Raw genomic sequence first — 24690 nt, forward strand, 5'->3', positions numbered from 1 at the left:
TCTTTGAAACTTTCAGTATTTCTCAAAAATTATTTTGACAGACTGCTATGCAAAGCGTACGGATCGGATTAACGAGTAAATTTCCTCTTTGGAAAATGGGGACAGAGTTCCCCACGTCGTATGGATACGATAGTAAAACACGACATACGGATAGGGTTAAGGAGAACCATGTTGCCATGGCGACAGCTGAGGTGCTGGGACAAGACAGACACACAAAAACATCAACCTGAGAATACGCTTCAAGACAGTTGTGCATGCACATAGTGCTTTTTGTTCTGACCAGAATTAGTTTTAGCTTTTTTTTTTAGTGTTAGTAAGAGCTTCATGGCACTTGCAACACAAAGAAATCATATGAATGTCGAAGATTAAAGATGCTTCTAGAGAGAAACATACAAATCAAAGAAGGACAGATAATGACGATAGAACATGTTTGATAGGAATGGAATTCGGAGCAAACCACACCAAACCTCTTCAGCAGTCACCTCCTCAGGGGTCACCCTGTTTCAACAGTCACCTCTTCACCGATCCCCTCCTTTAGTGGTCACCTCCTCACTCAGTGACCACCACGCCGAGCACACAGGAATTCCCGTTGACAGATTCAAACTAAACAAAGAAGATCTTGAGCCGATTGCCGTGTCCGTAACAACGGTAGTGTTATTCCCACGTTGTCGATAAATTTTCTTTTTATCTTTTTCGTAAGAGTTTAATTTAAGGCACCTGCAACACATTATGGTCGTATAAGTGCCGAAGAATAGACGTGTAATTAGAGAGTAACAAACACAAAAAAGAAGGAGGAGAGGTAAGGACGATACATGTTTGATAGGAAAGAAGAAGCAAACCACAGCAGAGCACCAGCCAACCACCAACATTTAGCAGAAGTTTCTGGAACACAGAATTTTCTCCATTCCAAAGAGCATTGCATCTCTGAGTTGTCAGGAACTTCACATTTTTTATACTTTCAGTCAGGAACAGCAATATCAGTAGACAGTAACAAAACACTAGTTGCCAACAGCTAAAAAATATATATATATATTTTGCACCAGCCTTTGTTGTAAAGTAATAAAATTGAACAATTTAGCACACATTTCAAGACAGAAAAGTACAGCAAAACTTTTAGTAAAACTTAGCTAATTACAAGCAGCAAAAAAGACAGATAGAGTACAGAGGTCTTTAGCACAAGTCTTTTGTAAACCTGTAAGGTAAATACAAGAAAAGGAAAATTTTGCAAAAAAAGATTCGGAGACATTTGGCCCCCCCCCAAAAAAAATACTGCCAAATATACAGACAGGACAAAGACATTACAATTCAGCACGTCTGTTTTCTATATATAGGACAGAACTAAGATAGAACTAAAACAGAAACATTTCGCCCGTTCTCTCAGTGTGTGATAAAGGTAAGACTGAAATACTTGACCCATCTTTCCTGGTAAAAGAAACGAAAATGAAACATGTATGGATGAGTCTACGAGTCACAGATATTCTTAAAACATAGCCTACAAAAAAGGAAGGTATTAATAAACGTTGGACAAACATTTTGCATCAATTTGTAGAATTTTTCAATACCAGCTCACACATTTTGTACAAAATACTTTGCGCATCACCTGCGACGTCGGTGAAAATATGAAAACAAGAAATGAACAAGCAGCATACACAGTCATACCAACAACAAATGTGCTTACCATAAATATTAGAAGCTTTACAAAAATGAAATAACATTATGCAAAAAATAACACGAAAGTAAGTCCTCTTGAAGAAGTCAGTCTTTAGATAAATTTTTGTAATGTTAATATTCATTTAGGCACCTGGAACAAATGCCATGATTCGGGTGAGGAGGAAGATTGACCGGGTTGTGGGAAGAATGCACAATCCATAAATGCAAGGGTTAGATTAACACAATTTTATGGACATACATTTCGGGGCACGATAAATTTGCACGAATATGGCTCTGAAAGAAATAACAAAAAAAACAAACAGCATTATACATAGGCTATATATATTTATATTTAGGCTGATGCATTCAAGTCACCAGTAAGGCTCATCAAACCGTGACGCCCATTCCGCTCCCAAAGACAGAGTTCAACATTTTACCAACTTCCCCACAAAAGTGTTGTACCTAATTATCTTTTCATCTGAAGACAAGAGAAAATCAAGGCAGAAATAAAAAGCTGACTTGTAAAAAGACCAATGGCAGAGAAACGAGGAAACTGACAAACAAGAAAATTGGCGGCGTGGAAAACCAATTCTTGTAGCTTGCCCGAAACTGACCTTTTGAGAACGGCTCATTCATTATACATGCATACAAACTTTTCACAAACAAATATAAAAAGCAAGTATTTGTCAGAGTATTACGCCCTATTTGACCTGACAGAATAAATCATCTAAAAAAACAGGCCTCATGGTAGGGTGAGTTTAGTTTAGTTTTAGTAAGAGTTTTACAGCACTTGTAACACAATAAGGTCATATGAGCGCCAGAAGATTAGAGGTGTTACAAGAGAGTAACAAACATAAAAAAGAAGAAGGGGGAGATAAGGACGACAGATGTTTGATAGGAAAGAAGGAGCAATCCACACCAGGGCACCTGCCAACCACCCACATTGTAGGGTGAGGGGGAGGGGGGGGGGTGTTTCGGGAAGTGTATATTCTGAAGCACTAGATAGATAAAGCCTCCGACAACATTCAACATGTCAGAAAGGTGAACAAACATGTGTTTCAATAAACTGCCATGAAAAAAATCTGGCTGTTTTGAGTCAAGTTTAAGTAAGAACAAGTTGAGCGCACAGCGCACTATGATACTCCTGTCTGACTGTACCTTAGGCAGGGTTAGTGAATGCTGTACACAGAACAAATAGAACTCAAGGAAAGCCATCAAGATGAATGAAAAAAAAACCCCAACATAATTTTGATTTACAACTGAACTTTTGTTTCAGTTTTAGTGAGAGTTTTACGGCGCTCGCAACTGCATCATGTCATAAGAGCACCAGAAGATTAGAGGTGTTACAAGAGAGTAACAAACATAAAAAAGAAGTAGGGGGAGATAAGGACGATAGATGTTTGATAGGAAAGAAAGAAGCAAACCGCACCAGAGCACCCGCCAACCACCCACATGTTTGTGTCTTCTTTTTAATAAACTGTCATGTCGTGTAATAATATGCATGAAAGTGAAGTGAAAGTATGCCGATTAATTATCATGAAGGTGAGAGAGAGAAAAAAAAAAGAAAAAAAATCGTTGCAATAGTATAAAAATAAACACAAAGTTTTGCTGAGTATTTCTTCATGTTTTGAGTTAGAAAACAAAACATGATTCACAATTTGCTGCAAAGTAACAAAATATTTATCTTTCCTCACATGTCATCAGGTACTCGTTAAAGACTTCTCAGGGGGGGCTCTCGTGGGCTAGAGGTTAAGGTGTTCGCCTCTCATTCAAAGGTCCCGGGTTCGAATCAGGGTAGCGACCGAAAAATTTTCTTCTCTAAATTTGTCTCCTTTCACCTCCTTTCCTACTCTCTAGCAATGTTCTGTCGTCTGCTTTCGTCTCCTCTTTCTGCCCCCACCCCCTCACCTCCTTTGCCCCCTCCTCTGGGCTTCTGATTCTTTCGGCAGCCTTTCTACTGTTACTCCTTGGCTTCTTCTTACTGCTGTCTTTCAGCCACACCCCTGATCTTCTGGTAGGAAAGATCTACACCTAGCCTTCTCGGACAAGAGCGAAAAATCTCGGAGGTCCCGTGTGCAAGTTGTGCACGTTAAAGATCCCTTGGTGGTCTAAAATTGATAAGAGTAAGCTTCGGCCGCCACCCGGGCAAAATTCAAAATTTCCTACCAACTGAAAAAGTTTAGTGTGTCCCGCGGGCTCATATGACCTTATGTAGTTGCGAGCGCCGTAAAACACTTACAAAAACAAACAAACAAAAACCTTCTCATATATGAGCTCTTCAGAAAGGGAAACACTGACGACGTCAATCACATTTCTAGAATCTTAGTTTAGTTAAGTTTTAGTAGAGGTTTTACGGCACTTGCAACTGCATACAAGGTCATATGAGCGCCAGAAGATTAGAGGTGTTACAAGAGAGTAACAAACACAAAAAAGAAGCAGGGGAGATAAAGACAATAGATTTTTTATAGGAAAGAAGGAGCAAACCACACCACAGCGCCCGCCAACCACCCACCCACAGCACTCATGTCTGTCTGGCACATACAAGACAAAGAGATGAACTGTAACACTGCAGATACTGACAAGACTGGAAGCTAGAAGAATCTTAAAAAGGGCATAAAGAATTATTGTCATGACACGTTGTATAAAACTCACCTTCAACACATGTGCGCGCACTCACGCACACGCACAAGTCCACACACACACACACACTCACTCACACACAAACACACACACACGCACAAGTCCACACACACAAACACACACTCAAATCACCATTTAATTTGTTTGAATATTACGTGAAACTCTTGTAAGTACTTTTTCGTCTGAATCTTCCTGGAGCATCAACACAGCTCCTTATCATATCAGTGAAAATCCAGGAAATATCACAAAATTGTACAGGCAATTGTCGGGAAACAAATCAACACACAACAATAAAAGAAATGTAGGATGGAGCTGTTCCAACAGAAACAGCACTGTACATCACCGAGTTACAGTTTTTAGTTTTAGTAAGCGTTTTACGGCACTCGCAACTGCATAAGGTCATATGAGCGCCAGAAGATTAGAGGTGTTACAAGAGAGTAACAAACACAAAAAAGAAGGAGGGGGAGATAAGGACGATAGATGTTTGAAAGAAAAGGAGCAAACCTCATCAGAGCACCCACCAACCACCCACACCCAGTTACAGCAAGCAGCAGCTGTTCCCCACAACATCACATTGTGAGGAATAGATAGATATAATAAGGGCACTTATCTCAACACACTGATGAGAAGTTTGTTTTAGAAGTGTTTTACAGCACTTGCAACACAATAAGGTCATATAAATGCCAAAGATTAGAGGTGTTACAAGAGAGTAACAAACACAAAAAAGGAGGAGAGTTTTTTGTTTTAGTAAGTGTTTTACGGCACTTGCAACACAATAAGATCATATGAGCGCCTGAAGATTAGAGGTATTACAAGAGAGTAACATACACAAAAAAGGAGGATAGATAAGGACGATAGATGTTTGATAGAAAAGAAGAAGCAAACCACACCAGGGCACCCGCCAACCACCCACTATTTCAGCCTTACTGTTTGTTTACATGACATAATACAAAAGGCAACACATAAATCTGTTTTGATTAGCTCAAATAAATCTGATCTTTATGCTCTATTTTGTAGACTTCATGGTAATCGGAGTATTAACTTTTGAACAAGACTTATCTTGGCGAACACGGTTAGAACTGTGATCACAAGTTGCAGCTGCTGCACAGTTAATGACTCAACTATCACACTGATCTGATGGTAGATTTTTAAAACCCCTGTCAACACAATTTACACAAAACAAGAGGCCGGCCACTTCAACCCTGCCTGCCAGGCCTAGCCCAGGTGGAGCTTGATACAGTATCCCAGCAGGAAGACGGAGACTGTAGATAAAACTCACAAATTTATCACATAAGATAACAGGAGCCAAAACTCACAAATTTAGCGCAAGATAATAAGAACCAAAACACAAATTTAGCACAAGATAACAGGAGCCAAAACTCACAAATTTAGCACAAGATAACAGGAGCCAAAACTCACAAATTTAGCAAACGAAAACAGGAGCCAAAACTCACAAATTTAGCACAAGATAACAGGAGCCAAAACTCACAAATTTAGCACAAGATAACAGGAGCCAAAACTCACAAATTTAGCACATAAGATAATAGGCAGGTAAAGGGTGAGTTTAGTTTTAGTAGAGGTTTTACAGCACTCGCAACTGCATGAGGTCATATGAGCGCCAGAAGATTAGAGGTGTTACAAGAGAGTAACAAACATAAAAAAGAAGAAGGTGAGATAAGGACGATAGATGTTTGATAGGAAAGAAGGACCAAACCACACCTGAGCACCCGCCAACCACCCACGGTAAAGGGTGAAGATTTAACCGTTATGACGTCACAAACTCTGTAAGGACTAGAGCTTCAAGGAATCACTACCTCAGACTTACAAAGTTCTCTCTGCTCAAGTACGAAGTTTTGAGAAAGATGACATTAAAAAAATTTTGAGTCTCACTACATATTAAGCTTTTTCGAAAGCAGTTCTTTGAACACATCTAAATGAACAACTCCAGAAAATATTATGACTTTGATAAAGTAAATAGAGCATTTCGTTTGGAACATTTCATTTCTGACCTCATGGTTTTAACTTACTTTACTTACTTTTACTTTTCATCCTCTGTCGTCGAGGGGAGATACAGTTTTCTATGGTAGGCCAGCTCCGCAGCTCTTTCAGTTGTGATGTTATGTTTTCTTAGGGTTTTCTTGACACCCTCGATCCACTTTTTGCGTGGCCTTCCTCTTCCTTTATAGCCTGAGTGCATGGTTTTTATAAAACTCAAAATAGCCCAAAATGACAGATGCAACTTTGTAATTCAAGGTAGCGTAATATCATCAAACTACAGACAGCTCAGTTTCAGTTTTAGTACAAGTTTTATGGCACTTGCAACACAATAAGGTCATATAAGTGCAAAACATTAGAGGTGTTACAAGAGAGTAACATCCACAAAAAAGAAGGAGGGGAGATAGAAAGACGATAGACATTTGATAGGAAAGAAGAAGCAAACCACACCACAGCACCCGCCAACCACCCACACAGACAGCACAGTTCTTCAAACACTCAATAGGGCAGAGACTTCAGGTCATGAACAGCTAAAAGTTATATACATTTTTGCTACAAATTTTCTTTTAAAAAAAAATATCTTGGGCCCCCAGAAGAGTAGGTCACGACTTTTATGTTTGGGTAAACCGGTCAGTACGGACAGCAAGTACCGCCTCAAGACTCACATGCTGAACACATTTCCAAGACAACACAACAGCTGAAATAACACACGCGTGTCAGTAAAAGAGTTTTAGTTTAGTTTTAGTAGAGGTTTTACGGCGCTCACAACTGCATAAAAGGTCATATGAGCGCCAGAAGATTAGAGGTGTTACAATTACAAGAGAGTAACAAACACAAAAAAGAAGGAGGGGGAGATAAAGACGATAGACGTTTGATAGGAAAGAAGAAAACTACACCAGAGCACCCGCCAACCACGGATGTAAAAGAGTTTAAAAGAGTTTTAAAAGCACTAGCAACACAATTAGGTCAAATACGCTCGTAAGTGCTAAAGATTACAGGTGTTATACAATAGAGTCCAGGCACGTAGGAAGAAGTGTGCATCCACAAGTGTGTGTACACCCATGCGTTGCGTGTCCCTGTGTTTCGGAGGCATGGGGGAGGGGAGGGGGGTGTTAGCACCAGACATCGGTATGCACAAATGTCCCCAACCAACCACACTGACAATGGAGCTGAAACCATTCATCATAAGGCATGTATGTGAGTATGGCACAAAATAACATCTACCCAGTATGTGGTCTTCAGAAAGACATTCAGCAACTTGGCACACCAATCTAGATCCTCTTGAACTGGAAATATTATTCCAATTATATATATATATATGAGGAGTCCACGGAAAAAACGGGCATAATCACAATCTGAAAATCATGAGGGTACCAATTTTGAACGCTTGTTGACTCATAACTGTATTTCTGTTCAGCTGTTGGTTGATTATTGTTGTTGTCAGATTTCCCATCCAACAAACATATAAAATAAACCACCAATCAAACAAATATAAAGTTATCAATTATGAGTCCACAAGCTTTTAACATTGACACCCTCAAAATTTCCAGTTTGTCACTATGCCCGTATTTTCGGTGGAGTCTTCATATATATATATATATATAATTATATACTGCATCTACCCTCATTTATCTGCACATTTGCTTCACTCGAGAAACGGAGCACTACTACGGTATGCTAAATTATGCGGGGTGCACAAGACCCCGGGGACAGATATACTGATGCAGACACTCAAACTATGAAGGTCACGGAATAAAAGTTTGTTCCGTACAGGACAGAGTAAAAACGGACAATACTCTCCACCCTCCCGCCCCCATTCTGCGTAAACTGCTGTGCGTGTGATCTTCTTGAATTAAAACTAAAATGAAGGCCGGGATGCAAAAACTGCTGTGCGTGTGATCTTCTTGAATTAAAACTAAAATGAAGGCCGGGATGCAAAAACTGCTGTGCGTGTGATCTTCTTGAATTAAAACTAAAATGAAGGCCGGGATGCAAAAACTGCTCTGCGTGTGATCTTCTTGAATTAAAACTAAAATGAAGGCCGGGATGCAAAAACTGCTCTGCGTGTGATCTTCTTGAATTAAAACTAAAATGAAGGTCGGGATGCAGCTTAAAATGAACTTGGAGCCTAATGAAAGATAAAGTAAAGCAAAAGAGAGAATGTTTCAAAGTGTGTTGTTTGACAATCTCCCGGAACTGTCTACAGGTGTAATAAACATTTTACATTTTAAACAGATTTACACTACGTTCCTTGAGCCGCTATAAAATCTCCAGTGATGGAGCGTTGTCCCCATTTCCCTCCGTGGCTATATTTAGCCGGATATCTACAGGGTCCACCGGGGAAGTAGGAAGAGAGCCGGACACAGCACTGGCCTCCTTCTGAAGGTCAATCTCAAGGTCAGGCAGTGAGCCCCTGGCAACAGAAGACACAATGAATTCCTCACTTGAAACTTGCGTCGACGTCAAATGCGAAGAAAACTGAAAAGGAGGAATTTCTGTATTCCTGTCGTTGTTCTCGTCGGCACTGAACAAGTCCCCACTGGCTGATGACAACGCAGTCTGCGGTCGTCGTGACGAGACGCTGTCCGCCACGTTCGGGCCACGGTCTGCACAATCTGACGCATCTCCAGAACCCAAATCCGAACTAGCACAACTTTCGGCACAAGTTCTTTCCCCTGAACTACTGGTAAGTATTGCGTTTCCAGCAGGAGACGCCGGTGGGGTCAAAAGGTCATCAAGGCCTACCGGTGGTGAAATGGGAAGCGGAGTAGCAGCAGCTGCTAACTTGGTACTGAACTGCACCGCGGTCGAGTCCGCCAATATCTGATGGCTCTCTGAGGACTGGCTACTCTGCGATGAAGAAATGAGAGCAAGATCCGGACTGCTGCTAGCGTTCTCCTCGTGGGGGATTTGATCTTTATGTACACACTCCTGACTATCGGGGGACTTGCCCGCGTCTTCCGCCCCATCCGACTGTGAAAGGACAACAACACCTCTCGTCGTCGCTGGTTGAGGGGAAGCGGGGAACGCCTTATAGCCGCTCACCACCGACAGGTCCGTGCTGAACCCATTGTGAACAACATCGCCGTCGTCACCATCAGGGGAGCTCACCGCATTATCTGAGCTACCACAGAGCTCGTTTCTCGGCGGGCTACATGAAACCAAACTGTCGTGGTGTGAAACGACATTCGTGCCATTCTCTCCCTCACCTCTGTCACCATTTTGTGTGCCCGACACAGAGGGCTGGGGAGAGTTCTCAGAAGGAAGATGATGCATCGTTGATGTCGTCGCCTTGTTGTTGTTGTCGAAGTCGCCATTGTCGTGGCAGTCCTGGCTAGAGGCAGCCACAACGCCGTTGGCTTTGTCATCGGCATCTGCCGGGGTCGGGGTGCTACTGCTGGTGACGTCACTGTCTTTGTTCAGAGTTAAGTTGGAGGTGTCTGTGGTGGCGGCGGCGGTGACAAGATCGTCGTGCGTCTCTAGCCAAGTCTCCAGCACGCCCTGCGTGTGACTAGATGAAGAAGAAGAGCTGCGATTAAACATAGGCGGGGCGGAGCTATTGCAACTGCTATTAATCAAGGGTGGGGCTGAGCCTTCAGAGTCATCAATTAAAGTAGATGGGGTTGAGCCATTCGAGCTGTTCAACGCAGGTGCGGTTGAGCAATTCAAGCTGCCATTCAACGCAGGTGGGACTGAACCATTTAAGCTGCTGTTGGACGCAGGTCGGGCTGAGCTATTCGACACAGGTGGGACTGAACCATTTGAGCTGCTGTTGGACGCAGGTGGGGCTGAGCTATTCGATGCAGGTAGAGTTGAACCGTTCAAACTGCAATTCAACGCAGGCGGGGTTGACTCACTTGAGCTGCTATTTGACATAGGCACGACGAATGAGGAGCTGGGACAGACAGAAGAGGAGTCAGTTGTTCTGCTATGGCCGACTTCTCCATTGCCAGTCGACTCAGCCGCCGGCGTGTGGCCACCGTTCAAGGCCGGAGGATGAGCGTCGCAGTCCCTCGAGTCGGTGGTCACGCCGTTGATGTAGACAACGTCAAACCCGCGGCTCAGCTGACGCAGGTGTGGCGGGGGCCCGGCCTCCCTGTCCGCTTCAGTTCCCATGGCAACGTATTTATCTGCCGGCACGCGCAGGCCCTGACTTTTAACGTTGGACAAGCTATCGGCATCCCCCTCGCCATCGACGGTCATCACGTCGTAACTGGCAGCCTTCTTGACCTCCGACCTGAAATCCACGCCCAGGGTGCGACTGGCCGCCGACACGTCCCCGCTGACAGACTTGCGGACGCCCTCCCCTGTGCCGCAGCGACTGCGCTCCCTGAAGCTCCCCTCGCGGCTGCGACAGTCGCGGAAAGAGCGGCGGCTGATGTTGCTGGCGTTGGACGACCGACTGCCGTGGCGACTTAGCCGCTCCGACGAGCGGTTCATGTTCCTCACCAGGTCCGCTCCACTCTCGTCGCCGATTGGCGTGTCTCTGAAACAAGAACATGTACACCACATTATGATTATTTGTTTTTGTTTTTTTTAATAAAGGGTAGCACGTTGACACAATAATGATCATTAAGTACTGGGAAAATCAACCCTTCCAGCCCTAGCCATTTTTGTGCACTCCCTAGCCCCAGTCCCAGCCAATACAGCAGTAGTTCAGAAAAAGAGGCATGCATTTAAAAAGTGATGTAGTATCTTTGTAATGAAGTTTAGATAATAACATATAACAATCTTCAAAAGTAAATGAGCAAATATGAAAACATTTAATTAGGCTTGCTAGTTTCGAAAAATGTGCAAATTCCGTACCCCTCTAAACTGAGAATATACGCTCTTGGGACGGTGGGAGGTACAAGCACTGCTGAAAATGTACGTGCATGGGGTTGGAAGAACTAACACAGATAGACAGTGACAGATCTTGTCCGTTTGCTAGTTTTTGAGCGTGTGTAATCTGCAGCTAGTACTGTACGCTTCCCGGGAAGCTGAGAATGTCTCTGGCTGTTCTATGGTCTATTAACCCTATTCGTACGTTGTGTTTTACTAACGTATCCATACGACGTGCGGAACTCTGTGCCACCACTTTCCAAAGAGGAAATGTACTCGTTAATCCGATCCATACGCTTTATTGTATAGCAGTCTGTCAAAATGATTTTTTTTTTAGAAATACTGAAAGTTTCAAAGAGAATCTTCGCACAAGAGGTATTCTAAAATGATGTGAAGAATACAACCCGGGGGTACAAAATGACCCCAGAGCGTACTGATAGGGTTAAATAAAAGGAGAAGGCGTGATGTCAATGATGTGTGTGTAGGTGTGTAGTCCCTCACATGGATCCAATGACGGTGGCGCGCTGCACGGAGCGCATGTACTGCACGTGTTCCTGCTCCAGGGTGATGATGCAGCGCTGGATCTCCGCGATGGTGGTGAAGCAGGACGCCGGGTCCTCGATGCTCGAACCCAGACCAGACGCCTTCACATTCAGGTCCCCGGAGTACACCGCTTGGCTGCCGCACATCTCTGAAAGGAAGGTGCACAGGGAGACGATTGTTAGCTCGGGGTATTTTTCTACTTTTTTCAATTGTTTTTTTTTTTTTAAGTAAAAGTTTTATAGCACTTGCAACACACATAGGTCATATAAGCGCCGAAGATTTGGGGTGTCACTAAAGAGTAAATTTTTTTTTTAAAGGAGAGATAAAGACGATAGACGTTTTCGGTTTAGTAGAGGTTTTAAGGCGCTCGCAACTGCATAAGGCAAGGTCATATGAGCGCCAAGGGGTGGATGTCAACAGAGAAGTCCTTACAGGGAATCAGACTTACTCTGCTCACCTCTCTAGCTTCAACAGCACAAAGTCTGCTTCGACTATCAAGGCACCCCGGAAATAGTGGGTCACAAGAGTGAGACAAACGTACAAAAGAAGTAGAGGAAAATGACAATAGTAAGGATTAGGAAAGAAAAAGCAGCAGTTCCCTGTTGTAGATCAGGCACAGTTATGAGCGTGACATGATGAATCAGCCCATTTACAATTCTACTGTGCATGAACGAGAAATGTCCCCCCTTTGGGAATGGCCTAAAGACACTTCAGTCAGTGGCACTGCCCCGGGGGGTAAGTAGGTTTCTCTGGGTCTACCCCTGCCTTGTTTGCCTTCAATTGTGTCAAAGAGAGCTGGATATTCAAAGCCTTTATGTCTTTCCAATTGTCCGAAAAACTGTATTCGTCTTTTACGGATAGTTTTTAATCAGTGAAAAATTATGATGACAACCTGAACCAAAACCAAACAGATCCTCAGCAAATAACCAAACCAAGACACACAGGTTCTATGTCACTTGCTCAGGAAAAACTTGTCTTTTTTTTTTTTTTTTTGTCTCATCCTGGTAAAACAATGAAGACTACAGGGGGAAAACAACGGTAGTCACAAACTGGAAATTGTTTGTTTTATTTTAGTAGGTTTTACGGCGAAATCGCAACTGCATATGGTCATATGAGCGCCAGAAAATTAGAGGTGTTACAAGAGAGTAACAAACATAAAAAGAAGGGGAGATAAGGATGATAGATGTTTGATAGGAAAGAAGGAGCAAGCCACACCAGAGCACCCGCCAACCACCCACTGGAAATTGTGAGGGTGCCAGTTTTAAAAGCTTGTCGACTCATTACTTCATATTTGTTTGACTAGTGGTTTATCGTTAAGTGTTGTTGAATGGGAAATCTATCATCATTAATCAACCAATAGTTGAACAGAAATACAGATTTGAATCAAAGAGGACTCAAAATTGGTACCCTATTGATTTTCGGTTTGTGACTACAGTCGTCTTTCCCGTGTACTGTAGTCTTCAAATTTATTCACTTTTTCTATTTTTAAGTTTTAGCTTTCGTAAGAGTGTCTGTTATTGTCAATTCGGAAGTAAAGAGAAGAACAGACAATCAAATGGATAGACACGTCGTCAAAAGATAATCCAATCATAAACTTTAGCCATTTCAAACAAACATTAGCCAGAGCAAATATAACTTTTGAGTTTAAAAAAAAGCACAGGACACTGAAAAGTGGTCATTTAGCATAAAAGAAAAGCACTACACACAGACAGACAGACAGACAGACAGACAGACAGACAGAAACTACCAGAGGAAAGAAAATACGCAGCACATACCAATGGTGCTTTCCGACTACCTAAGTGTGCATACAAAACAAACACCTTATGTGCTTGAAAAAATACATGTACAAGGAATTAAAATTTTTTTTTTTTTTTTAAAGAAAGAAAGGCTGTGAAAAAAATGATCATCCCTAATAAAGCAGGCGCAAACAAGAACAATAAACATGTTAAGACTGAAAAAAAGAAAAAAAAAAGAGGAAATAAAGGGGGAGACCAAAGTAAAAAAGACACAAATAGAATTTAATAAAGAATCCAAATAAAAAGAACAAAGCTCATCAAGTGGACAGTGGCCCCTACAACATTTCTTCCTATCCAACGACATCTTTCGTCATAAACTACGCATTACTTCAGTACCTACACAAAACATGTACGCTTGGAGCAAAAGAACCGACCGCTCAGAGCAAGACTCTTTGTTGTTTTTGTAGAGTATTTACGGCGCACACAACTGCATAAGGTCATAAGAGCGCCAAGGGATGGATGTCAACAGAGAAGACCTTACAGGGAATCAGACTTACTCTGCTCACCTCTCTAGCTTCAACAGCACGAAGTCTGCTTCAACTATCAAGCGCCCCCGGAAATAGCGAGTCACAAGAGAGTCACAAACATACAAAAGAAGTAGAGGCTTGGAGCAAAGAAACCAACTGTTCAGTGCAAGACTCTGTTATACATCTTTTTTCAAAATGGTGTGACAGTCCAGTCTTATGCTAAGCAATCAAAATAAACTTCGGAATAACAGGGACAGGGAATTAAGTATATACTAATGGAAGAGCATAATATAAGATCTAAAAAAAGTTTTCAAAAACTACAAAATGACTCAAAACAAACACAAGTCACAGGGGCACAAATGATAACGAGGGTGCATAAAATTGGTCGTGGTACAGAAACTACATAAAAAAACTACACAGAAAAAATAAGAAATTTCAATTGACAGAGTTGTCAACAGGAGCCACAGACTGAACCTCATAAATCCAACTGACCGACATAATGACATACGACGTATAATATTCCATTTAAGAAGAGCTGCATTACTAAAAGAAAACCAACTTGTTTTATAACAGTAGTCACTGCAGACAAAAGATCCATCAGTATTAAAAGTTGACATGAACGGAACAACATAGTTGCATTTAGCAATACTAGAAAAAAAATGGAAACGTATTCATTTTTTTAAAAATTATTTCAAAAAATTATTTTTTAAAATTAAAATTCTTCAGCACTTGCAAAGGCATAAAGACCAAAGTATTCATCTTTTTTTTTTTCTAAAATACTAATGAGTCCCTATAACGAAACACAATAGTTCAATATTCTTCTCATCAGGTTAAGCCCTGCCAAAGACTAACGTTTTAACCAGAGTCTTTGGACAGAGTTGACAGTTCTAGCAACCTTTGGGGCTCTTGATTTGGGTGGTAACTAATCCGCAAACCTTTAATTAACGCACAGACATAACACACACATGCACCGCACAAGCCAGGGACAGCCCTGTGTTAACACGCTTTTTATGCACACAAATACGGCACTCGGCACAAAAATCATTCCCATTACTCACGAATGAATATTGACAATGTTACTCACGTTGACAATGAAAAGGTGCATAAAAACAAAAATGCTAACAACAATCCTTTGTTATTTATAAGCCATACTGTTTTCATTACTTCCGTCAGAATAAACCAACTGAAGGCATAAATAATAAAAATGTTTGCGTTATTTTTTGTTATATTTTAATTAAATTTGTAGCAATATGCAGTGGTGCAATGATCCATACAAGACGAGGCGTCACCATCTTCCTCTTTTCACAAACTGAAACATGGGAAAACCGCATAAACAAAGCAACAAAATGACAGGAACATGCACGCCCCGCATACACTCTCACGGAGAGGCACTTAAGCATCTTAGTTTTTCAAATCCCTTTGAGTTTGGTTAGGTCAACGGAAGCACATCAAACACAAACAACAGTCATTTTGTGCTGGGAGTTTTGAGCAAGACCCACAGAAACAATACACGAGTCGTAAAAAAAGTAGGACCTACCCGTGGTGCCCTCCAACCACCCACATATAATCCCTCTCTTTACCTAACCGGTCCTAACTTGACAAGTTGTAAAACCATGCTAAAGAGGTTTAAGAGAGACATCAGGCAGAAAATGAGCACATCTATTTTTCAAATAGCAATTTTACGTCCCTACAGACACATGGAGGCTATTTCAAAGTCTGGCCCAATCCTGTAACAATTGGTTTCCGTTTCCTTACAAGACCTTTTAGTTTTTAGTTTTAGGAGAGGTTTTACGGCGCTCGCAACTGCATAAGGTCTTATGAGCGCCAAAAGATTAGAGGTGTTACAAAGGAGTAACAAACATAAAAAAGAAGGAGGGGAGATAAAGATGATAGATGTTTGATAGGAAGGAAGAAGCAAACCCCACCAGAGCACCCACCAACCACCCACTGAGAGACGGTAAAGAAGTGGAGTGCTAAACAGTACAAAGAGCCCACAAGCTACTTATGATCCTAAAATCACAATACTTTTATGCACTGAAGGATATTAAAGGACGTTTTAAGACAGGTACAGAAATTTTCCCAATAATGAAAATATACAAACATGAATTATTGGGCAAAACAAACCAAAAAAAAAAATTAATTAAAAAAAAATAAAAAATCATCATAAAACATAAAACATACAACAGCAACAGCAAACGTTCATGCACACTCAAAGCTCAAATGAGGAAAAATAAATCATTATAACTAAGTTATGGTGCAGGGGACATCGCACCATGATCATTTGAAAGGCAAACAGAAGAAAAAAAACCCAAAAAAAAACTGACAATACAAATATAATAAATACTGAATGGAAGCCGACAAACTATTTTTACCCCCACTGGCATGCTTCATCAGAGACAACAACTATGCCGCTGTCAGCTGACAAAACACCTTCTTTTTTTTAAATTCAAAGCAGTTTCAAACAACAAAAAAAGAGGGTTTTTGAGAGACAGGCTGCTGTTTTGATCTTGCCTGTCACAGCCAACCTACGCTTGAAGGGAAACAGGTTACGGTAACTTGCAGTCAGTCTACCAATCAGCAGCCAGTGCGGTTAGTAAAAAAAAAAAAAAAAAAAAAAAAAAAAACATTTTCAAAATTATGACGAGCTTCGTGAGGATGATATCAACCAAAAAACGAAAAGAAAAATAAATGATACAACAGCGACCTTACCATCCCTTCCACCATCTTCTTCTACAAAACCTGTAGAAAGTGAACCAAATCTATGCTTTGAATCAAAGCCCGCACTCAGAACAAAACTTCATGCAGCCAGAGAAAAGAATCAAGCACAAACAACAACAACAACAACAACAGCAGCAACAACAACAACAGCAACAACAGCAACAACAATAACAGCAACAGCAGCAGCAGCAACAAACACACTCACAAAAACGTGAAAAATTCATTTTTTTAAAATAATAAAATGTAAAGCAGCCACCAGAATGAGACACCAGTATAATTTGTCTACCATTCACATCGACAAGCTGCTGAAGCTATGAACACAACAAACACACTCTCACCACTCAGGAAAAAGGGGCAAAAAATTAGATAAAAACAACACCCACTATCCCTCTGAGGATTTCTTTATACGCTGCTAGAGTTAGTTGTTCAGCTTCTCTGCCGTATTTGACCAAATGTAGGTCGTATTGCGAAGGAGACACAGTCGGTCTTCTCTCAGAGCCTCAAGGCCGAGGAAGGAAATATTCTGAGAGAGGCAAGAATGATGACTCTCGACACCATTCGTATTCAGTTTTGTTTAAGTAAAGGTTTTACAGCACTCGCAACTGCATAAGGTCATATGAGCGTCAAGGGGTGGAGGTCAACAGAGAAGTCCTTACAGGGAATCAGACTTACTCTGCTTGCCTCTCTAGCTTCAACAGCACAAAGTCTGCTTCGACTATCAAGGCACCCCGGAAATTGTGGGTCACAAGAGAGTGACAAAAATACAAAAAAAAGTAAAGGAAAAACGACGATAGTAAGGACTTGGAAATAAAAATCAGCAGTTCCCTGTTGCAGTTCAGGCACAGTCATGAGCATGACATTGATGAATTAGCCCATTTACAATTACAATTCTACTGTGCATAAGAACTCGAGATGTTAATGCGCCCCCCCCCCCCAGGGAATGGCCTAAAGAAACTTCAGTAGCACAGCCCCGGGGGGTATCCACTCGTGTTCAAACCTCGTTATGTGGCATGGATGGAGTTTGTTACCCACCAGCACACCATAACATGATGGTCCACATATTCCACACTCATTAGTTTTCTTTCTCAATTTGGGACCTTTACTGAAGCAGCATGATCTGGGACAACGTATGTTTTAGGTATGTTTTACATCACTTTCAACTCAACTAGTTCATATAAGTAAGTGCTGAAGACTAGGTGTTATAAGAGATTAAGAAACACAAAAAAAGAAAATGAAGGAGGAGAGAGATAAGGATGACAGATGCACGATAGTGAAGAAGGAACAAAACACACACAAGCACCCGCCAACCACCCACAGCAACAATTTTGAGCCACATTCTTCTCTTTTGCCTGAAAAACAATATGACAAACATAAGTTTCTCATGCAAAATCAAAACAAACAAAAAACCACACACACAAAAAAAAACAAACAGGATAAACAGCAGCAGCCACAATGAATCACACCGCTCCAACCCAAAAGGTGAATAATGTCGGTGTGTCGCGAGCAATACAATTAGTTTTCGTAGATCCTAGTTTCGTTCCAACCAAGAATTATGAAAAACGAGACGAATACTGTAACTGTAAGCCATGACCATCATAGCATTCATCTGCATTATGAGGAGGTTGAAAGGTGCATCTTTGGAAGAGCTTTGGGGGAGAGAGGGAGGGGGGCTTTGGGAGATTGCAAAAATAGAAAATTTTCCAAATTTGGTCTCAGTGAATTGCAAGCAACAGTAATAATAATAATAATAATAATAATAATAATAATAATAATAATAATAAATAGCATTTGTATAGCGCATATCCCCGCTCAACAGCAGGCTCTATGCGCTTTACACTATATTATTACCCCAGCAGACCATAGAACACTCCGAAACATTCTCAGCTTCCCGGGAAACATATAGTGCAAGTAGCTGATTAAGCGCTCAAACACTAACAAACTGACAAAATCTTTCGCTGTCTATAGCCGGGTACCCATTCCCACCTGGGTGAAGTGAGGAAAATCTGTGTAAAGTGCCTTTCCCAAGGACACAACGTCGGGCCCCTGACGGGATTCGAACCCACGACCTTACGGTTGCGAGTCCGAGAGCCTAACCACTAGGCCAGGGACGCCAGTATCCACTGCTCCGCTATCTCCCAGCTTAGAGAGCAGCGGTGTGTCAAAGTATGGAGCTGTACTGCTGTGCCAAGGAAGACCGACGTATGTGCACAAATTATTAATTTTTGCATCTTCGTTTAAGCGGACGCCTCTACCCATTCTGCATCTTATGTCAAAGGCAGGAAGACGTATCTGCACCACAAATAGGATATTTCACTAGGGCAAACAGACGTAACTGTGTGTGTGTGTGAGTGTGTGTGTGTGTGTGTGTGTGTGTGTGTGTGTGTGTGTGTGTGTGTGTGTGTGTGTGTGTGTGAGTGAGAGAGTATGGGTGTGCGTGTATGTGTGTGTGTGTGCGCGCGCCCGCCCGCATGTGTGCGTGTGTGTGTGTGTGTGTGTGTGTGTGTGAGCGCGTGCACACGCGTATAAGAGAGATAACAGCCTGCTTCTATCCACTGCAACAAGGAAGAACCTAGAAAACTTTTTTGCTCTCAACATAAAAGGGTTGGGCCTTAGAGGATGTGCTCAAACTGCTGCTGATCTTTACCTTAACAACAACAACAACAACAACAACAACAACTACAACTACAACAACTTTACGAACATCAGTTCCAAACTAAAACACAGACAAAAATGCCCGACAAGCCATCTCTCCCTCAGGCAAGGGCAGATAACCGCAAGCACCCAGCACACGCGGCAAACAGCCAGATCGGAGAAAAATAATTTTTTAAAATAAAAAACTCCAAACTCCAAACAAACAAGAAGATAAAAGCCCAAACAAATCCACCGCAGTGACAATGCAAAAACCGAAGGAGGAGGAGGAGGAGGAGGAGGAGGAGGAGGAGGAGGAACAAAACACAAAAGGAACAGAGGGAGAAGGAGCCATGAGGACCGAACCCCAGACATCCAGCCAGCCAGCCAGCCACACTACACACACAGCCACAAACTCAACGCACCCACGGCTGGCGCAAGCTGGCCTACCACACACAAACACCCACACACAAACACCAACACACTAACACCCACACACTACAGCCTACTGGCTAAATGGGGCTACCACACCTTTGTTGCTGTGGAAGCTGAAATATGGAGAGAGAGAAAAAACACATCGGACGCTTATAATTCTAAACACTCATAATACCCGTATGTGCATTTTCCACAGCCATCTTGGTGATTGACAAAACAAAGTGTCACACATAATATTATATGTGAGGTGTGCTGACAAAATGAGTTTTCTTTCGGGTTTTAGCCGTATGAAAATTAATACATCAACTTTTTAGGTGGAGTTTATACAATTTGCAAGTGTGGAATAATAAAAGACACGTACGGTAGACTTGAACAAAATGGCATCAACTAAAAATCTGTAAATCTGACCCCAGTGTTGATTTTCAGCCGATATCTCCATTTTGGATCGCGAAAAGTAACTCATTTTGTCAGCACGCCTCACATATACATGCATAGCTGCCAACCAGTTCACAAAGCACATATTTAATTAATATTTTATACGCTTTTTAGGGTTGGGGAGGGAATATTCATTTTCATATTGGAAAATACATATTATCTGTTTTCTAGTATTGCCATTCCTTTCACAAGCTTTGATTTTATTACTCTAGTGACTCTTGTTTATTGTCAATGTTTGGGCTTGGCGGCACAGTGTTGGTACAAAGATATGCCGATAATGAGTTGGCAGTTTGTTTGTTGGCTTTCACTGTGCTGTTGGGCTGTAGAAGTAATGGTGTTCGCTGATAGGTCACTATAATAATGGCCTCCTTTTTTTTACTTTCTAGTTCTATGTCCATCGTTCCCTCTTGGATATATTTATCAGAGGGAGTGGTTCCAGGCAATAACCTCCGCCGGCGTCATCTATGATTCACGATTGGTAAAGAAAGGACCAAGAACAAGTCATCGATTTTACAAAAACCCTCCCGAAATATGAACTGTCTATCTTTGTCAGGTTTACAGAATAGTTCATCCACGTCAATGCTGTTCTATAATTAAGGCTAGTCCTTTTCAAATATCACCTTCTTGACATTTCGGCCTGAGTCTGGCTCTTGGATGAACACACTTCCCAGATATCTGAACTCCTCTACTTCCTTGATTTAACTCATTAAAAACGCGGTTTCTGGTCATTCATCAACGCTTGGAGATGCTCTCTTTTGGTGCATAACTTCATCAGCAAAACATATTTTTCTACTTTATTTTCTTTATCTGAAACGTTAAAAGGCTTTATATAGTGTGCATACTGTTAAATATGCACAATTATTTTTCTGATTTGTGTATGATGGTTCAAAATGTGCTTAAGTTTTGACTTTTCTCTGCAAATAATCGGACATATGTGTCCGTTACGTCCCCAAAGAGTTAAGAGTTGTCCTCTGTGATGTTTAGCTTGATTTTCATTGCCTCGGTTTTGCTTGAGCTGATCTACATGTTAACCCTTCCAGCCCAATGCGTGTATATTTTCAGAAGCGCTTGTACCTCCCACCATCCCAAGAGCGTATATTCTCAGTTTCAGGGGAGTACCGAATTTACGCATTTTTCAAAATTAGCTCGCCTAATTAAACTTTAATTTTCATAATATTCGTTCATTTACACCTTTACACATTCTTATATGTTATTATCTAAACCTCATTACAAAGATACCACATCACTTTTTAGAATGCAAGCCTCAATTTCTGAACTACTGCTGTATTGGCTGGGACTGGGGTTAGGGAGTGCACAAAAATGGCTGGGGCTGGAAGGGTTAAGAAATGAACAGCTTTTGTTCACTTTGTTCATGCTGTGTTCTTGGGGAGTCTTCTCGGTCAGTTTCACTTGGTAGGTATGCTCTGATCGTCCATAAAAATAAGCTTGTCGACTGTGATGTCTTCTAGTTTAGCCGCTGCTGCTGTTGCTCTTATCTTGTCTGTGCATGTTACAAATAGTAAAAGGGACAGTACACATCCTTGTCTTACTCCTGGTCTTATTTGGAACCGTCGTTTTTGTGTTCTTTGCCATGTGTGTCCTTCCTGCAGTTCAACTGTTTTTATATACAGTCATGATGTTTGAATTTATTGAATGCAGAAAAGCGGGTGTGAGGATTTGGAGTGGGATTACTTGACCAATGCTCATCGTCTTGACCCACCGCGTGGGTAGTCTGGGGTTTTTTGGGGTTTTTTTTAAAGTTGACAGCTATGTACATGTGTTCTGCGCTATACATTTAGGCAGAGGACCCGCATTGAAGAAGGAAGAAAATGAGGAAGAAAAGAGAATAGACAGAAGAGGATAGAGAACAAGGAGAAAGAAAATGCATAGGAGGAAAATAACTGATTAGTGAATTCCATCAAACACAGAGGTATTCATACAGAATTTTGCTCCATATAATATATCAAATCAGAACCTGAGGATGTATAAGTCAGTCAGATCTCAAAACGAAATTTGAGTGGCAGTGAAAATTTTGACTTTGCTTTGTTTGTTTGCATAAAGAGAGGCACATCGACACTACAATGGTCAAAAATTTTATAGAGTTTGACACTAAAACAGTTCCTACTTTTTTTTTAAAAAGGACACTTCATGGCATTCAGCTCATTATCATTTTCCATCAAGGCCTCATGTCGTTCGGGTTTTCAAACTTCTGAAACTTTTAAATTTATTCACAAATTCATCTGCCTGGAATATCACTTGTTGCTGGAATGTTCAAAACAGTTCTAAAAAGCATTTTTTTAAAAACAAACAACCACAACAACAAAAAACGTAGTCCTCTTTTCTATTTTAAAAAAAAAAGGTCAAGCTATGAGCCTAGCAGTGGTAACACATACACTATAAAGTGTAACATACGATAAAATCTCGCCAATGGTCACAATTAATGGATTGCATTCATATAGCGCATATCCAATTACACAATGCTCTATGCGCTTAATTAATTAAATTATCGGAGTGGCAACAGACGGAATAACAAGACGAGGAGGGGGGGCCCACCTTGCAGAGCGTCCAGTTTGTCGATCTCGTGCAGGAAGAGCGAGTGAACCTTCTCCACCTCCCGATCCGAGTCGATGTCCGCCTGGATGGCGGTCAAGGGGAGACCACCGGTCACCGGCGTGCAGCCCACAGAACTGTGCTCCGTCGACTTGCAGCTGGAAATACAAGGGAAGCGACCGTCCGTGAGCCCATCTTGGGTAAAGCATAGGTCTATCCAACAACACCGTCCGTCACCATCATCATTTGTTTTTGTTTTTGTTTTAGTAGAGGTTTTACGGCGCTTGCAACACAATAAGGTCATATAAGTGTCCAAGATTAGAAGTGTTACAAGAGAGTAACAAAACATAAAAAAGAAGAAGGGGAGATAAGGACAATAGATGTTTAACAGGAAAGATGAAGCAAGGAAAAGTACATCAACAAAGCAATGGCTTTAGTGCTGAGCAAAAAAACCCACAGACAGACAGACAAAAAAACAACAGAGGAAAGTTAAAGAAGTAGCACCTACCAGAGGCACCTTCCAACCCCCCGTACTGACAGAGACAAAGGACACACAATGATGTATGCAAAGGAGAGAGAGAAAAGGTCGCTTTTAAGGACAAGCGGGCTAACCCAGATTTGGGGGGGTTTCCAGAAATCTTGACCTACACCAAAAGTGGGTATTGCCCTACCTATAGGAGAAGTTTGGTTTCATCGGTGTGTATATTTGTTTGGTTATAGAGAAAACTCTCCTTGTCTTTTAAAGAAACAGAACAAGGTACAAAAACTTTACCTTCTATTTTCTCAAAACAGCATTTTTCGGGATAGCCCCCTTGTGCTTAAAAGCGACCAAATAATAAGTTCAGAAACTTAAAACAAAAAACAAAAAACAAAAAGAAAAGACAAGAATGACACGACACACGTACATCCACAAACACGTACGACCTCGCACGAAGTAGTACACTCACCACAGCCAGTGGTTGTTGACGTAGGCTGCTGGGTGGTACACCTTGAGGCGGTTCCTGTTGCTCTTGCAGATCTTGGTCAACAGGTCCAGCCTAATTAAATACAAGTAACAAGATCGTTTTAAATTATTGAGAAAGTGTTTAACGCAACAAGAGTTTTAGTTTTAGTAAGAGTATTACGGCACTCGCAACTGCATAAGGTCATAGCATCAAGAGAGAGACCAGTCAGAGAAGAGGTGGGAAGACGGCGGTGGCGATGGATTAGACTTAACTCTCAGGAAGTCAGGCAGCTGCCTAACAGGGGAAAGTGTTGGATTCTAGTATTAATAAGTGTTTTACGGCACTTGCAACACAATAAGGTCATGTTATAAGTGCCGAAGATTAGAGGTGTTACAAGAGAGTAACAAACATAAAAAAGAAGAAGGGGAGATAAGGATGATAGATGTTTGATAGGAAAGAAGAAGTAAACCACACAAGAGCACCCCCGCCAACCACCCACAGGAAAATATCTCTATCTCAGAGCTATGTTTGTACGTGGACTGTGTACATGGACTGTGTACATCTCTATCTCACAGTTGTGTATGTACGTGGACTGTGTAAATCTCTATCTCACAGTTGTGTATGTACGTGGACTGTGTAAATCTCTATCTCACAGTTGTGTATGTACGTGGACTGTGTACATCTCTATCTCAGAGTTGTGTTTGTACGTGGACTGTGCACATACCATTCCTTCTCCTCCACACAATGACCCGCTTGGATGTACAGAGCACGCTGGGACTGGACCACTTGGAACATCTGAGGGAGGGGGAGAAACGAAAGAAACATGTGAGACATCCTGGTGAGATCAGGCACTCGTCAAAATAACAAAATCAAAGAAATCGGCACCTTTTGGCCGATAGGCAATTTTTTAAAATTTTTCTTTATTTGGCTAACATAAAGAGAGTAACAAACATAAAAAAGAAGAAGGGGAGATAAGGAAGATAGAGGGTTTTACGGCGCTCGCAACTGCATAAGGTCATATGAGCGCCAAGGGGTGGATGTCAACAGAGAAGTCCTTACAGGGAATCA

At 41.6% G+C, this 24690-nt stretch overlaps 1 protein-coding gene across 1 annotated transcript in view; it reads right to left on the minus strand.

Moving 5' to 3' along the window:
* Positions 1 to 8300: 8300 nt before the first annotated feature.
* Positions 8301 to 24690, minus strand: part of LOC101858122 — a gene marked incomplete at its 5' end in the record, with an annotated part of 28673 nt that continues 12283 nt past the window's right edge. The window contains 5 exon segments of the mRNA XM_035971407.1: positions 8301 to 10771; positions 11608 to 11797; positions 22682 to 22836; positions 23626 to 23715; positions 24347 to 24417. Of these exon segments, the coding sequence (XP_035827300.1) occupies positions 8545 to 10771; positions 11608 to 11797; positions 22682 to 22836; positions 23626 to 23715; positions 24347 to 24417 (2733 nt within the window).

This window comes from Aplysia californica, unplaced genomic scaffold (genome assembly GCF_000002075.1).
Source record: "Aplysia californica isolate F4 #8 unplaced genomic scaffold, AplCal3.0 scaffold00430, whole genome shotgun sequence".
In the NCBI taxonomy this organism is placed as follows: domain Eukaryota; kingdom Metazoa; phylum Mollusca; class Gastropoda; order Aplysiida; family Aplysiidae; genus Aplysia; species Aplysia californica.